Here is a 16,048-nt window from a genome sequence, read left to right as displayed (position 1 = left end):
CCCCCCCCCTTTTAAAAGAGGGACGACACGCGCAATAGAAAGCTCACTATTGGAGCAGGTGTGAGACTGCCGGTCACATGGCTTCCGGCGAACAGCGGAACAGGAGCATGCAGCTGACGTCTCTCGAAACATGATTGGCTGAGACCGCAGGTGCGACCGTTGCGCTGGAACTTGGCATAATCTCTCTCATTTATCCCGCTTCAGTCCGATCGAGCTAAGCTAAGAGCGAGCATGCCGAAAGCGAAGTCCCAACGGGTTGGGCGTCCGATCCCGGTATGGACTGTTCACCCTTTGTTGTCACGAACTACCACTCAAGAGAATTTGAATACTGGGGTAAGCTCAATTTTATTGTCTTTGAATTCGAAGCTTCCGTCTGAGGTTTTTCGCGCCTTATTGTTGTTTTTCTTCTTCGCGCGCGAAGATGATTCTTCGTTCTGTTGATAGTACGAAGCACTCCTTCCGCTGTCAAAACATATTGCATAATCCAGCTGTTGGATTTCGGATGGAATTTGTAGCGATCTTCGCTTCTCGGATCAGAACTTACGTCGAAAAGTTGTCACTTTTTGTGAAAAGTTATGTAAACATCGAAAATTACTCTTGTGGTTTTTGTACGCATGAACAGCTGGAAGGTGTGTTTTGTTGTGAAACGAAAACGTGGCTTTAATAAAACTCGATCGTAAATATGCGAGTCGAGATAAGCTACGTAAAAGTAAGATTAAAAGCATAAACTTGGAATCAAATGTTTTTATGCGTAATCGTGTCTGTTTTTCCCAATTTGAGCTGCATAACATGTCATGTTTTCTGTAAAAGCACTTATTTTCACGAAAATGAAGATATCGGTAATTTTGCGAGCTGAAAATTTCGTTAATTTTAATATATGAAGCAAATTTCCTATGCAAAAGTGTTTCTCGAGACTTAAATTTTCGCGATTACTATGAGCTCGCGAAAATAAGTGCTTTTCCAGTACTTCTCTATGCGTGTGTGCATTTTTGTTTGTCATGTTTTCTGTAAAAGCACTTATTTTCACGAAAATGAAGTTATCGGTAATTTTGCGAGCTGAAAATTTCGTGAATTTTATATATGAAGCAAATTTCCTATGGAAAAACTATTTCACAAGACTTAAATTTTCGCTATTACTATGAGCTCACGAAAATAAGTGCTTTTGCAGTACTTCTCTATGAGTGTGCATTTTTTTTTTAAAATTTGAAATTTGGCTTTATGTAATATGTTTGAATAAGGGCATGGTCGTGAAATGTATTTAATAACATTTGAGATTACGTATTGCTTTACGCATTGGTAATTTAAGTTTTAAGTTTCTGAAGTGCCAGAGTTTTGCCTTCAGATGTATTTTATACTCATGCCCGTCATTTAGAGGAGTCAGGAGGGGGCAATTGTTCGTCCCTGGCTTTAACAAAATACAGATGTTTACGTATAACTGGGCGTGTATTTGTTGTTTTTTCGATATGATTTGTATTCAGTACATATCCCTCGAGAAATTCGAAACAACGGGCCGGTTCATTCATATTTTGACGCTTAAAAATTAGTGAAAGTTGTTTTGCTTTTATTCGATACCATTGTTGAATTCATCTAACATGAGGTCTTTTTCAAGGTTAAATCAGAACTCAATTGTTCTGAGGGAAAAAATGCTTATTTAAAATATCAGCGTCAAAAGAAAACTCGTCGCTAGTTTTTTTTTTTTTTTTTGACGATATTTAACGGGTCGCGTACTGAACCTCGGCATTCCGCAGATTCATTATCGCTGTCCTAAAAATGTTTCTGGTCATTGAAAGTTATAAAACATAATATTGTTTAGATTTTAACAAGCTAAGAAATGTTCCACCTATATCTATTGCTGAATATGATTTTTTTTTGAAACGATGAATTAAAAAAGAAACGTATATTCAGTTTGGAAAATCAATTGATTTGCGTTTTTAGAAGTTGATGTTTTCATGTGCGAGATGAAATTGTAAAAAAAAAAAAAATGTATATATTTAAAAAAAAAAAGTAATTAGTCCATTTATTTATTTCGTTTGTGTAAGCTAAATCTTCTTTCAATATTATCTTCAAATTATAGATAACTTTAAAATATCGAGCGAAATAAGGAAAAAGTCAGAAAAAAAATTCTCAATTGTTTCGAATATTATATTTTATTCAACATGCGAAAATGGCCATCTTTGCAAGCAGAATGTATTGATCGATCTATGTATTTAACAAAATTAATTAATGTATTAATTGAAATGAGTTAGATTTTTTTTAAACAGATATTGCAAAATCACAAGCTTTATGATTTACTACTGTTTATAAATTATTTTATTTATGAAGGCAATATCTGTGTAAAAGTTTTCATTTCTATTTTTACATACCATTATGTAGTACATTTTACAAAACATGGCATTTTTTTCACGAGAGAAGACACATAGTTATATTTTTGGCTAAATGTTTTAAATGAAATTATTCTATTGAATGAACTTCTCGGTAGTAGTAATTATACTAGAAAATGTTCTTTGTTCAAATAGTTTTAGTACTTTACACACAGAATTTTGTGAAACACAAAACTGAATTTTTTTTTTTAAATAATAGGGATTAGCAAAGTCTTTAAATCAATTATTGTTTGTTTTTTAATTTTTTCATTGATCAAAATATTTAACTATCTTAATGACATTTTCAAGTGAATTGAAAAAGAATTTGTGCATTATGATTTGTCAGATTTTTATCGTACAATTCTTGTGTATCGTAAGAACAGTGATTACTTAATAAATTGATTTAACAAATGGGTGACGATTATTTTCAAATATCGGCTAGCTGTCAAAAGCCAGGGATTCCCCCCACCCCCTAAGAGCAGGGGCGCACCCTCTAAATATCGCGACAACCCCCCAAAAAGAGAAAAATGCTCTTCAAAACACCCTTCCCCCTAAAAATTTCAACGGCGCAGTCTGTGCTGTGCAAAGGTGGCCACCCTTGCAATAGCGGTTAATTCGAATTTAGTACTATTTATCGCGTTATATCGCTAAAATTCCTGATGGCGGCAACTCGTAAAAAGCACTTTTCAACTGTAGACATAACGAAACTGTGCGTCGTTTTCCGTTTAAAAATCACTTGTATACATTTCTTTACATTATTGTTTGATCCTTTAGTGCAGAGATGCCACTTATCAGTATTGAAGACGGAATTTCGTCTTATAAAAGATTCTGCGACATTCTGGATTTTCGGTCGCCACCTTTAATTGGAACCACCATTTAATTTAAGGACTGATGTCTGTTCTCCGAATTTGTTAAAAGAAAGTCGATACCAGAAGTTTTAGTTTTCAGTTGAGAGGCTATGAACAATTTATTTTTATCTTTGCATTGTAATCGCGAAAATTTAAGCCTCTCGAAAAATTTTTTGTAACGAATTTCTCTACTTTCAGTTTTGTTCGCCTAAAATCGCGACATTTCCAGCTCTCAAAATCACGTTCAGTAAACTCCCGAATTTCCGCGAGTCAATTAACAATGAGGAACATGTTTTTTCGCAGCAAAAAAAAAAAAAAAAAAAGGCTGTTTTTTTTCTCTCGAAAAAATGTAAATTTAAACTGTTTTTTTGTTTTATTTATCTATTTACTTTATGTGCCTTCATCGTATATACACTTGTTCTATATTGATGTTAAGGTCTGTTGTGCAAAAATACAAAACAGTTGTACTGCACTGTATATATTTTCATTGTTTGAAGAAAGTATTATACAGTGTTGGCCAAATTATTAGACTAAGACTGTTTTAAAAGCAAATTCTTTATTGATTACATAGAACTATACAACTATAGACACATTAACGAACAGTGAAATAATTATCTAATATTTAGTTTGCATTCCCTTGTTCTTGATGAGCATTTTAAGTCTTTTTGGCATACTTTTCACAAGATTTACACCATTTCTTAACTTTTTAAAAAAGGAGGTAAAAAATTGTTTATACTCACTATTATACATACTCACATACACATACTCACTAATTACCTAAAACTAACTTTAACTATAACAGAACACACTAATAAAAAGAACTAGTGAACTGTTTAAGCTTATTGAGGTTATGTTCCTGGTCGGTAGATAAACAAGGAACATAAACAAAGCAGACAGTGCTGCCACCTGCAAACATTAAATTATGCTAAAATAACGTAATCAGTGTACAGTATGTACTGTACTTAAAAGTATTACTGTAAAATAAATAGTATTTTAGCACAAATAGTGTACAAAAAGCAAAAAAAAAACTCTTTAGTCTAATAATTTGGCCAGCACTGTACATCAATACAGCTATGTTTTGGAGGAAGGAACACTTTGTACCTTTTTTGTTCCTCACTTTAGCCTTTTGCGGTTTATCCACGGCCACCCAAATCCGCGGTTAATCAGGAGTTTACTGTACATCTTAATTTTCACGAAAGTTTTACGACTCACGAAAATTAGTGCTTTTAGAGTACTTAGCTCTAAGAGATGCTTACAGTGGAAAAATACGTCGTTATCCGTTTTAAGGGATCATTTTTGTTAAATTTAGGTGAATTATGTTATTCTTTGAAAAACTAACATGTTCCATTTGTTAGCAATCAATAATGTATTTTCAAAAATTTAAAATATTGCCCACCTTTTTTAAAAATTCAGGAAAGTTTTAATTTTTATAATTCCTAAGGCTTTTTTGTTTTTGCACTTATTTAAAAAATTTTTTTTGCTAAACAGTAACAATAATTCTCTCTAAAAACCTGTGCATTCAGTTGCTTATATATATTTATTAGAAATTTTTCTGCTATTAATTATGTAAAAAATTGCCAGAATTTCTTTAAAAAAATTTGTTTTTAAAGGTGTAACATTCTCTAAACATTTTAGTAATTTATAAAATGCTTATCCAATGCACATTTTTGTTAAATATATTATCCTGACAGCAAAATGTATTACTTTAAAGCTGTATCTTTCATAGAAAAAAATTCTTAGGGATTTCTACAACATGAAAACACACACACACACACCCAAAAAAAAAAAAAAAAAATCGAGAAAAAGCAATTTAAAACTTTTCTTTTGCGTAAGAACACATTGCGAGCATGACCTAAAACCATTCATAACTTTTTAAATAGTTGAACTAAAGCTTTGTAACTTTTCCCTAGTGTTTGGAAAACGTTTTAGTTTAGAAATAAAATATAAAAAAAAGTTCTTTTGTCATTTTTGTGGTACGGAGGTACCCGATATACCCTTAACTTTATATCGGGCCTGTCATTGCCATCTCCCATAATTTTAGAAACATAAAATAACAATGGACTTGTCTACATATTTTATTGTTTAGTTTTGTTGCGACCCAGAAAAACTTATGACCCGCAAATCTGAGATTTAAAAGTTGCCTGTGAATAATTAGCAAAATGACTCTTTATGATGTTGAGTATGAATTGCAACTTAGGGATTCGGAGAACGAGTACGTTTTACTTATTTTATCTATTTTCAGTAAGTTACCGTCCTATAGCCAGGGCTAAGGCAGAAATACATAAAATACACCACCAGCTCAGTCACTCCAATTGGAATGACTGAGCTGGCGGTGTATTTTATTTATTTTATCTATGCATTGTTTTTTTTTAAATACAAGATGCCCACAATATTCATTGAATTTACCCTCCTCACTTGGTGTTATTCTTCACTATTAACTAATGACAAGATATTTGTTTCAATTAATTCATTATTACTATAATATTTATTTATTTAAAAATATTTTTGCCATGATAAAAAAAGCACTTTTTAAAGAAATAAATAGCAATATAATAATGCAAATTATCTATACATATAATAAAATAAGATGTTTGTGTGTGTGTGTGTGTGGCGCGCATCCCGGGAAAACGGTAAGGCCTAGAAAGATGAAATTTGGTATACAGGTGTAGTTTTGGCTGAAGTTGTGCACCTCGGGCTTCGACTTTTGATATTTTAATTAGAAAAAAAGTTATTTAATGTTTTATGTGTTTTTTTGCACTTTTTAGTACTTTTTACCTCACAGACCCCGAACCAATCACACCACACAAATGTTTTTGTACTATAGTGTAAGAAATTTAATTTTAAATATGATGAATGAAAAAATTTTGAAGATAGAGCAATTTTTCTATTTTTTATAAATTTTTGAAAAAACCTTTATTTTGCATTTTTTTCTGGGTTTAATTTTTTTCGAAACCTATCCTGCAAAAAGTATTGAACCTTCAATTTTAAAAGTTTAGTTGGTAATAGTAAAAACATTCTGTCGCCTTCAGAAGAAAAAAGTTTTTAAAAATACGCAATAGTTTTTTCTTACAATTTTTTTAATGGCAGAACACAACGCGAGCTGTTCGCTTGCCGGATGAATTCCGAACTTACTTCATCACGTGATCCAACTGAAATCGTTTGCCTTCTCTTTACCTTTTTTTTTAGTTTTTTATCTTTTTGCAAGCGCTAATTTTTGAACACTACGGGGAACATAGAGCCTTTTTTTTTGCGGGCTATTTTGATTAAATAAATAAAACCCGCGATCTTTTGCATGATGTTTGTTTTTGTTACGGATTGGCGGTTAGGTTAGGTAGATACAGAGATAGATAGAGGTTGAGTGGACAAAAAATGTTTTTGTTTTCGAATTAATACTTATTAAAAAAAATGTACTGTCAGGAGGTAGATATGCCTAGATCGCATAGCTTGATAGATAGACAAATATAAAGGTCGATATAGTAGATGGACAGCAAGAAAGAGGCATGCCCGTCATTTAAGGAATTTCAACGGGGTGTCAGTGCTCCCCCCCTCCACACACAACGTGACATTGAAAGAACAATGTTTTCACATAAAAGTGGAAGTGCTTTCTATTATTTTTCTACAAATTTTGCATGAAGAGTACGTCGTTTGTGTCTCCCCTCCTCCTCCTTTAAAAATATTCCAAACGACGGATCTAAAGATAGATATGGAAAATATTTTATTCAAACTACAAATGATATAGACTGATTGATTCCGCCACGAAATTTGTTCAAGCAGCCGCCGAAGGCGGCAACATCGGCCTAAAAAGGCGAATGATAATATTGATATATATAGAAACACATTGATTAATACCGTCGCTAAATTGTCTAAGCAGCCGCCGAAGGCGGCAACCCTGGCGCAAAAAGGCGAATGGCGTAAAAAGGCGGACCAGCTGGTCGCCGCAGGCGGCTAGTATTCAATAACTGTTTCATTTTGTTAAATTTTATTACTTTGATAGTAAAAAATTGCCTAAAAACTCTTGCAGAAACGTGTAAAGGGGATTTTGTTTTTGCGGATTTATTACATTATTATTAAAATACAATCATTGTTTCCCCTAAACGATTAATTTAAAAGATTTTCTTTAAATAAATAATGTATTCAAATTACAAATAATTCTATTACATCATTGTAATAACTTTATGTATCAAACATATGAAAAATCAGTGGATTTCTCTTTTGTCCAAAATTCGTCCATTTTATCCAATTTCTTCCACTTTTACGGACGTTTAAAAAAAAGGTAGACAAAATAGTAACCCAGTGGGTAAGGGGGGGCAGTTTCAAGTTTTTACTCCAGTTAAGAAAAATCGAAAATTCCGCATTGTAATTTTTGCACATATTTTAGACTGTGTTTTAAGATTTGCTATTCGGGTTAAATATCATACGAAAATAACACTAATAACAGAGGTGCCTAAAGATAAAGCTCGGCCCATATCAGTTTGGCTGCCAGCATAGAAATTGTCAAAACTTCATATTTGAAAACAAGCAACCTTATATTATGTGCTACAGCAACTAAATATCATTAGAGTAAGTTTTAATATCAGTCATAACTTTTATGCAGAAGTTTTGTTTAGTAGTTGAAAAAAAAAAGAAACATATACACACGCTCTTATTCATATGTCATAACATATTTTTCATGCGTTGAAATAATCAACAACCTTTCTCGCCATCTGATTTGCGAAATAGTTTATTGCTTACTCAAAGCTCAAGTTCAAGACAGTTTGTTTTCCAAAGTTAGAGCTCTAAGACTGGCTTGTCTTTCTTGGCTCGGAAGAGCGCAAAATATTTATAACTAAAGAAAGCATGTCGAAAGAGTATACAACCTCTGCAACAGGCAAAGTGTAAAATAGACGAAAGTGCTATGATTATATTTGGAAACAACATTTAGCAACTTTTGGTCTAAGAGTGCTGAGCAATTCAAGCAGGGTTTTCCATTCCGCAGAAAAGTTTGCTGCTTGAATTGTTTTTAATGCGCCATTTCCAAAATTCCAATTCTTTTTCCTCATTGAGAATTTTTAATTTTTTAGCTCTAAGCTCATTTTTCGCATATCTTAATTTCTTCCAATGCTTACTTTAGGTACTGCACAAACACTTAAATAGCTTGTTTATGTCGCGAAAAACTTAATATCAAATTCCTCTGAACAATGCCGGCACAGGTTTTGAAGCAGTGTTTAAAAATATTATGACTTTTTTTGCATTAAAAAAAATCGGGTTTTTTTTTTTGTGTGTGAATCGGATTCCTTTATTTTTTTTAAAGCGACTTGAGAACTTCAGTAATTAATTGATTTACATTTATAAATATGGCTATGTTAGAAATTGACATTTTTAAAAATTACAAATTAAGCATATTTTAATTAATATTTCTCCGAAAACCTTTCATAACATGATATAGAATCAATTTCGTGAAAGGTTCAAATCAAATATACCTACTATAGAATGCGTTGCAGTACACTATAAAAACAAAAAAAAGTGAAAATAAACAAATAGGGTAGCATTATATGCGATGAAAGTGAAATAAAAGTTATTTGAAAAAAGGAAAAAAAAAAAGAAACAAAAATTAATTTTAAATTAAGTGTTTTTCGACTATAATGAGGTTAAATAAAAAGTAGGTCAGTTTTATTGAAAAAAAAAAAAAAAAAAACTTTAATACTCTTTATGTATAGATCTAGTACTAAAACCCTGAACATTTGCCTATTTTTATTTTCCCACTTTGCAGTAAAAGTGTATGCGGAGTTAAATCGGGGAACCTGAGTAGAATTCGCCGGCGCAGCTCCTAAGTAAATTTGAAATCTGCCGCTCCCCCTAAAAGAAGCAATATTTCCTTGGCTCAAAAACCGCAACTAAAGCCTTAATTCTGTATGTTGTATACTGTGCTTATAGGCTCAATTACTTTTCTTGGGTATGTTATAAAACAATTTACGGTAACACCAATTTAAATAATATTTACATGTATGAATTAATATGTTATGTTTTTTTTTTTTCTCACAGCCCTATAGTTTAATGAAACTTGTTCTCTTTTATTCTTTGAAGTATTGAAACGTTCCCTAAAAATGACAACGCAGATGAATTATTCTAAAATGATATAAACATGAATTACACCTATGAGGGAAAATTTAATGATAAAATGGGTTTTTTAGCAGCAACCTGAATTTGTCTAGAAAGCTGAGCATGGTTCACTTAAGACAGCACCGTTACTTTCAAAATAAATTAACCAGGGTTCGTTGATTTAAATCGGCTTGATTTCAATCATGATTTTAAATCAAGTGATTTAAAAAAATCATTGATTTAAATAAATTAATTTGATTCAACTGATTTTTTTTTAAAGAAAATCATTTATTAAAATCAGTTGATTTTATTTTTCTAAATTAATTTTGCACTTTTTGAAAGTATTGATCTAAGTTTAACTACACTGCAATATACTATCTTAACTTTAACAGGCAAAACTACACAGATTCCTGTGTGTGTAACAGATTTTCACTCTTACAATATTGCTTTTACTCCAAGATTATAGTTCAGAATGAAATAAAAATTTTCAGTTTTTCTTATACAACATGACTAATATAGTTAAGAAAAGTAATTGTTCAACATATTATTTTACACTAAAAACGTACATGATGATGGAAACCTTACCTTTAAGCAAAGCATGAAACAAAATCACATCTTATCTAAGCATTATAACGCATTTATAAATTTTTAAAAATGTATTGAATAGTTAGATAACTTATCTTAATTTTAAAAGTAAAGCTGAATGGATTCATCTATTGTATGAAATGTATTATGTTTAAAGCTGAAAAGTAATTAATATCCACAAATTTTAGAAGATTTTTTTAAAAATAAAAATATATGTTTTAAATTAAAAAAAATCCGATTTAAATTTAAAAAATCCAACATTTTTATTTAAAAAAAAATAAAAAAAATACGAACCCTGAAATTAACTAACATTTTTCAGTTGTTTCGCTATTCATCATTTTAATTATGCTCATTTCAATAAAAAACGATTACTCCAAATAAATTCTCTTTCCAAAGTTATAAATGAGCAATTCCACGAAAATGTCAACCTGAACATCGAAATTTCAATATTTACAAAACTTTAAGTATTGTATGTCATTTAAAAGCTTGAAATATATATTTTTAAAGTGTACCAAACTAAATTTTAATTTATAATTTTTCGTATTAAAAATAAGCCGTGACAGATGTCTATACCTTTTCCTTATTTTTTGGGGAAAATTTGACATGTAGTAATCAATTTTTTTTCTAAAACAAATTCTAACTGAAAGAAAAGAATGTTAGTGTATTTTGTTGTAATCATAATACAATTTTATACTGGAAGCTTATATCAATAAATATCTTTATAGTGTTTCGTTCAGAAACAACCTTAAAATCAGTTTATAAAAATGTCAGTCAGTTATAATAAGAAATCAACTTTTTCCCCTCAGCATGAAAATTATTGGTAGAAATTTTCTAAAATTCATATTCTCTGCCTACATCAAGAGTATTTAAATGCTGAATATTGTAGAATTGGAAGTTTACATCCGGAACACCGAAAAGTTCTTGGTAACTGACTGACACACTTGATACGGTAACTGACTGGAATTCTGTTTAACTTTAAAATGGCTGCAATGTATTTAATTTAATACTCCTGAAAACAAAATTATTTTATTTTTAACCCTTTAAGTGATATCAAACAACCCAATTCTCTTATTTTTTAAGAATAACATATTTTATTGATTTTATTCATTATTCATTCTTACATAATTTAGTAATGCTTGAGCCTAAATTTCCAAAATAATTGCCTGATATTCGAAAAATGCATCAATTCAAAACAAAAGGGGAAAGCATTTTACAGTCAGTACAGCCAAATGTCAAAATTTACAATATCACAACTTTCACAAGGAGGAATAAAATTCAGAAATATGTGACTGCTAGTAAGGAATATTTCTATGGAGTTTCTTGTGATCTACAATAATTTGTAACAAGAGTGATAGATGATAATAGGGAAAAGGCTAAGGTGAAATTCTTGATAAAAGGACTTCTTCAATCATATGAGTGGCAAACTTACTTTTTAATTTACTTTTTATAGCTCAACAATTTTACAAGGATGTGATCTATTTTTAAATATTGAAGAAAAAGAAAAGATTTTTAAATCCTCTAGCAATTTAAAAAAAAAAATGTGAGGGGAAAAGAGGATATCGATAGAAAAAAATAAATTCTTATTTTAATCGATTTTCTTTTTCGTAGAGTTTTATTTACAAATGTTAAGACTGTTAGACATTCGGTCAAACATTTATAGGTGCTACAAAAAATACTATCGAAGGAAGTGCTGCAAAGTTACAATCGCCTACAATTTTTGTCATTTCATATACTACAGCTAGGTACACTGTGGGTGTAAACTACTTTAACAAAATACTAGGTAGCACAAAATTATTATTTTGATGTTAAATATCAATCTTTATACAGTAAAACCTGTAAAGTTGACTACCTTTGTAAGTTGACCACCTGTATAAGTTGACCGCTTTTGTCAGGAACGGAATTAGTCCTATCTTATATAATGAAGGAAAACCTCTTTAACTTGACCACCTCTCTATCTTGACCACCTGTCTATCTTGACCACTAATATACACCAGTTTTGGTTTGGAGCATTGTAAAAATCCCTTTGTAAGTTGACCACTTGGCAAAAGCTTTAGATTGTACTAAAAGTTTCATCAGTTATGCCTCAAATAAGTAACCAGACATTTTAGAAAAACCTATGAAAATTTATGTTTCCATCGAAAAACATTGGGCTAATGTTAAGTCCCAGAAAATGCGACAAACTTCAATAAGGAGTTATTTTGTTGAAAAATTGATTACCATGGACACAAATGCACAAGAAAAAATCAAATGAAGAATTTGAGTCACTTTTGACTTGTTGTGAGTCTTTAGGAATTGTTAATATCAAGTAAGTAGTTTTTCATAAGCAATGAGGCTTTTTTTTGATCGATTTGCAGAAATTTTAAATTCGTATGATACTTACGCGTTACTCTAGTAGATAATCTCTAAAAATATTTAAACAACTTTTTTTCTTATTTTTTAAAAGTAATGTTAAACAACGAAAGTGAGTTTAAAGTATATTCCAATTAGTTAAAAAATGAATGCATGGGACAAGAAATGACAAAAAAAAAAAAAAAAAAACAGTTTTCATTACTACCCTCTATAAGCTGACCACCTGTCTATGTTGACCACCAAAGTACTGCACCGCAAGTGGTCAACTTACACAGGTTTCACTGTATACGTTTTGTATCGCCCCTGCTTTTAAACGTTATTATTAGCATATTAAAACTATGTTTTGTAGTAATTTTCTATATGGTCTGTTATTTTGGGGGTCTTCATAGGTCACGTCTAGCTCTACGGGCAAAGAAAACTCTGCCTTTGTGTACACTTATTTGTATGTTTTAATACGTAATTATGAATTTTTTATGTTGCAATGTATAGGAAATTTACAAATGTCATATGCCGGAAGGTTATTCATTTTTCTTTGATCCCAATTGAAATTCATGAAAAATTCCTTTTGCTTTCAGAGTAGAATATTTCATTGATTCTATATTACTTTTACCACTATTGCATTCATGTCAGTCAGTTACCATGCTTTTAACATTTTTTTAATCATCTAAACTGAATTTTAAAAATTCAATTGTACTATTAAATTCAGCTTGAAAAAATCAATAAACTAGGAGAATAAAGAAATAAATACCTTTGTGCAGAAAAATTAAAAAGTCAGTAATCCAACGTTATTAAGCACAAAACTTGCAAATGATTGCAGACACGTGTTTCGGTGTTACAAGGAACACCTTTTTCAATGCAAAGAAGTGTGAGCTTTTTGGATGAAGTTGACCGCTTTTTCTCGGATGACTTTTCTCGGATGACTTTTCATCCAAAAAGCTCACACTTCTTTGCATTGAAAAAGGTGTTCCTTGTAACACCGAAACACGTGTCTGCAATCATTTGCAAGTTTTGTGCTTAATAACGTTGGATTATTGACTTTTTAAACTAGGAGAATTTTTTTTTTTTTTTTTTAATAGATATTTTCTGTTGCAGGTTTGTAATATCAGTCAGTTGCCAATCTGTTAGTGAATTACCAACTTGTCGTAAATACTGCAAATCTTTATTTTAGCAATACACTGGTGGCCGAGTATATGAATCCCATTTGTTCTAAACAGTTTTGATTCCATAAAGCGGCTAGTTCAATAAAGCTGGATTTTGTTCTGTTTTTGGCAATTTGATTCATTAAAGCCGTTGATTCAATTTTTCATTGATTCAATTAACCGGAGTCTACGCTATCAATTCTAACAAATGTATTTCCATTGCTTGCCTTTTATGTAAACTTATTTATTTGTTTTGTTGCTTAATTTCAAACATTTGCCTTAATTTATTTAGATAATTTCAGAAATGTCAGTCAGTTACCATGCAGTTCTAATTTCTGTAATTCTTTATTGAAACAATATTTTCCAACTCAAATGACATAGGCCAAAAGTTTATTCATTGTTCTTTGATCCTGATTTGAATTTAATAAAAATTCCTCTTACTTTCAGAAAAATCTCTTATTGAATCAGTATTACTTTTCACATAGGTTGCATTCATGTCAGACAGTTACCAAGCTTTTAACAATTTTTCTAAAATCACCCAATATGTATTTTGGAAGTTCAATTATACCATAAAATTCAGCTTAAAAAGTACAATAAACGAGGAGAAAATATCTTTTAAAAAGTTAATATTTTGTGGTTTATTGTTCAAAATACTTATCGTTTTGCTCTGTGAATGTCAGTCAGTTACTCGTGGAATTGCCCAAATATTATTTTGATCAAAACCGTGTTTCGAAATCGAATCTCTAATTTTGTTATTCCACACCTATATAGCTGAATCTTCGCTGAGCGCTGAACTTCAGTGTTTTGGACAGTGACCATTGTCATCTATTTTTAAAATAGTATCTTTATGCTGTTATTATTTTTTTAAAAATATCAACATATCTACGATTTAAATAAGTTTCTCTGTGTCATTGTGTTCTCTCACTTGAGTATGTCACCACTCCTCAATTTTCGATGGAATTTCATTTGTAAATTGTAACTGGATTGCATTCTAGAGGGTCCAAAGTTTTCGCATTTGAAAACCATTTTAAGAATATGTATCCCGTTTTAAGAGCTTTTTTATTCTGATTTTAATTTAGCATGTTTCTTTTATTTAGAACCGTTCAGCGTTTTTCACTCTCTCCTCACTCGGTTTCATTTGCCTCCAAGACTTAACCTTAACATAAAACAGTTTAATTAAGCTACATTCACTCGAGAAACCGCAATTGGAAAAGCTTACTTTAATTCCAATCTTGTTGCGACTTCTCGCCAAACGCAATGACAGCTTCTGCTTTTCTTCAATCGATACCAGCTTTTCGTCTTCCCTTTTTGTTTCACACTAATCTGTTAAATGCTTGAAAAATAATAAATTTTCATAAAATGTGTAAAAGTAAACATTATTAAACAACAAGAAAAGGATGTCGCTATGGAAAATGAAAAAATACTAATATTTTACTTTCAAGAATTAAATATATATATATATGTTTTTAAAGCAAAATTTACCACTCCTAAAAATTTCCCGACCTAGGCAGCTGCCTACTCTGCCTATTGGGAACTTGGGCCCACCTAAAAAGACATAAAAAAAAAAAGCTTTTGTTAATGAAAACTAAAAGATAAGACCTTTTGCAATGTGTAAGTATGTAAATGGTTTCCTACATTTTAAGGACATTATTTAAACTAGAAGAAAAGTTTGGTATTTCGAAATATATTTCGCTCTGTGTTTGTTGTTGAAAGGAAGCTGGTGGTGAAATTCGAAAAAAAAAAAAAAAAAAAAAAAAAAACAGGGAAATATATATATATTTATAACTGGAAACTGGAAAAAAAAATTTTTCACAGCTAAAATGCAAGTTAATTTACTTGAGGGCAAACCTAAAAATGCATCAATATGCAGTTTATTGTGCGACACCTCACATCGCCAGTGCTCGTAACATATGATGAAAAAAAAAAGCTATTTGAGCGTATGTAAATTTTCCTTCCCACTCCGAAATAGAAAAAAAAATTGTTTCGTTTCGTACATAGTTTTCCCTAAACTTAAAGCGAACCAAACTAAGAAGAAGTAAAAGTAATAAAAAATCTGAGCAGTTTGATGTTCTACCACAATTTTCATTGAATAGATCTCATCATCAGATTTTTTTTTTTAATTCTTCAATTCATTAACTTTTTTAAATATTAGTTTTTTAACAAAAGTTTGTGAAGTTTCATTGAAATGTTTTTCTAAGTCATACTGCTGTACAGCAGCACCTATCAGTGCTACTAGTACCATCTCCTGTCCCCAAACATTGGAAAGGTTTCACTGCCATTTGTACTGGTTATCTCAAAAATTTCAATTTTGGCACTGAAATCTCTGTTACTCACTGCCTTAATTCTGTTTCCACCTGCACTGTAAAAAAATCCGAAACGTTACTGGATATTTCCGTGTTACCTTTCAGGATTTTAATGGTTTTTATCCACTTCCTGAAAAAAAAGCAAGTATCATTGTCAAAAAGTTTCCTGAATTGCTACAAGTTGCACGAATGCAGACTTTTCACTGTTGTGAAAAATATTTTTAGCTCCCAGTTTAAAGATTAACTGAGCGTATTTATAAAGTGTATCGGCTTCACTGCAAGTACGGTCCGTCCATGCTAATTAAGCTCTCAAAGGGAGCGCATAAGAATGAACTACATTGCTTTGCAAGAATTGCAAGTGAGTAAAATTCTCGTTACTTGCAATT

At 30.9% G+C, this 16,048-nt stretch overlaps 1 protein-coding gene across 1 annotated transcript in view; it reads left to right on the top strand.

Moving 5' to 3' along the window:
- Window positions 1–225: 225 nt before the first annotated feature.
- The window catches only part of LOC129231663 (uncharacterized), a 121,342-nt gene continuing 105,519 nt past the window's right edge, over window positions 226–16,048 (top strand). The window contains exon 1 of the mRNA XM_054866026.1: window positions 226–333. Within this exon, the coding sequence (XP_054722001.1) occupies window positions 232–333 (102 nt within the window). The 5' untranslated portion in view covers window positions 226–231. The remainder of the gene's footprint in view (window positions 334–16,048) is intronic.

The sequence above is a fragment of the Uloborus diversus genome, chromosome 10, assembly GCF_026930045.1.
Source record: "Uloborus diversus isolate 005 chromosome 10, Udiv.v.3.1, whole genome shotgun sequence".
Lineage (NCBI taxonomy): Eukaryota > Metazoa > Arthropoda > Arachnida > Araneae > Uloboridae > Uloborus > Uloborus diversus.
Note: the sequence above shows the minus strand (reverse complement) of the source record. Positions and strands in the feature narration are given on the sequence as shown.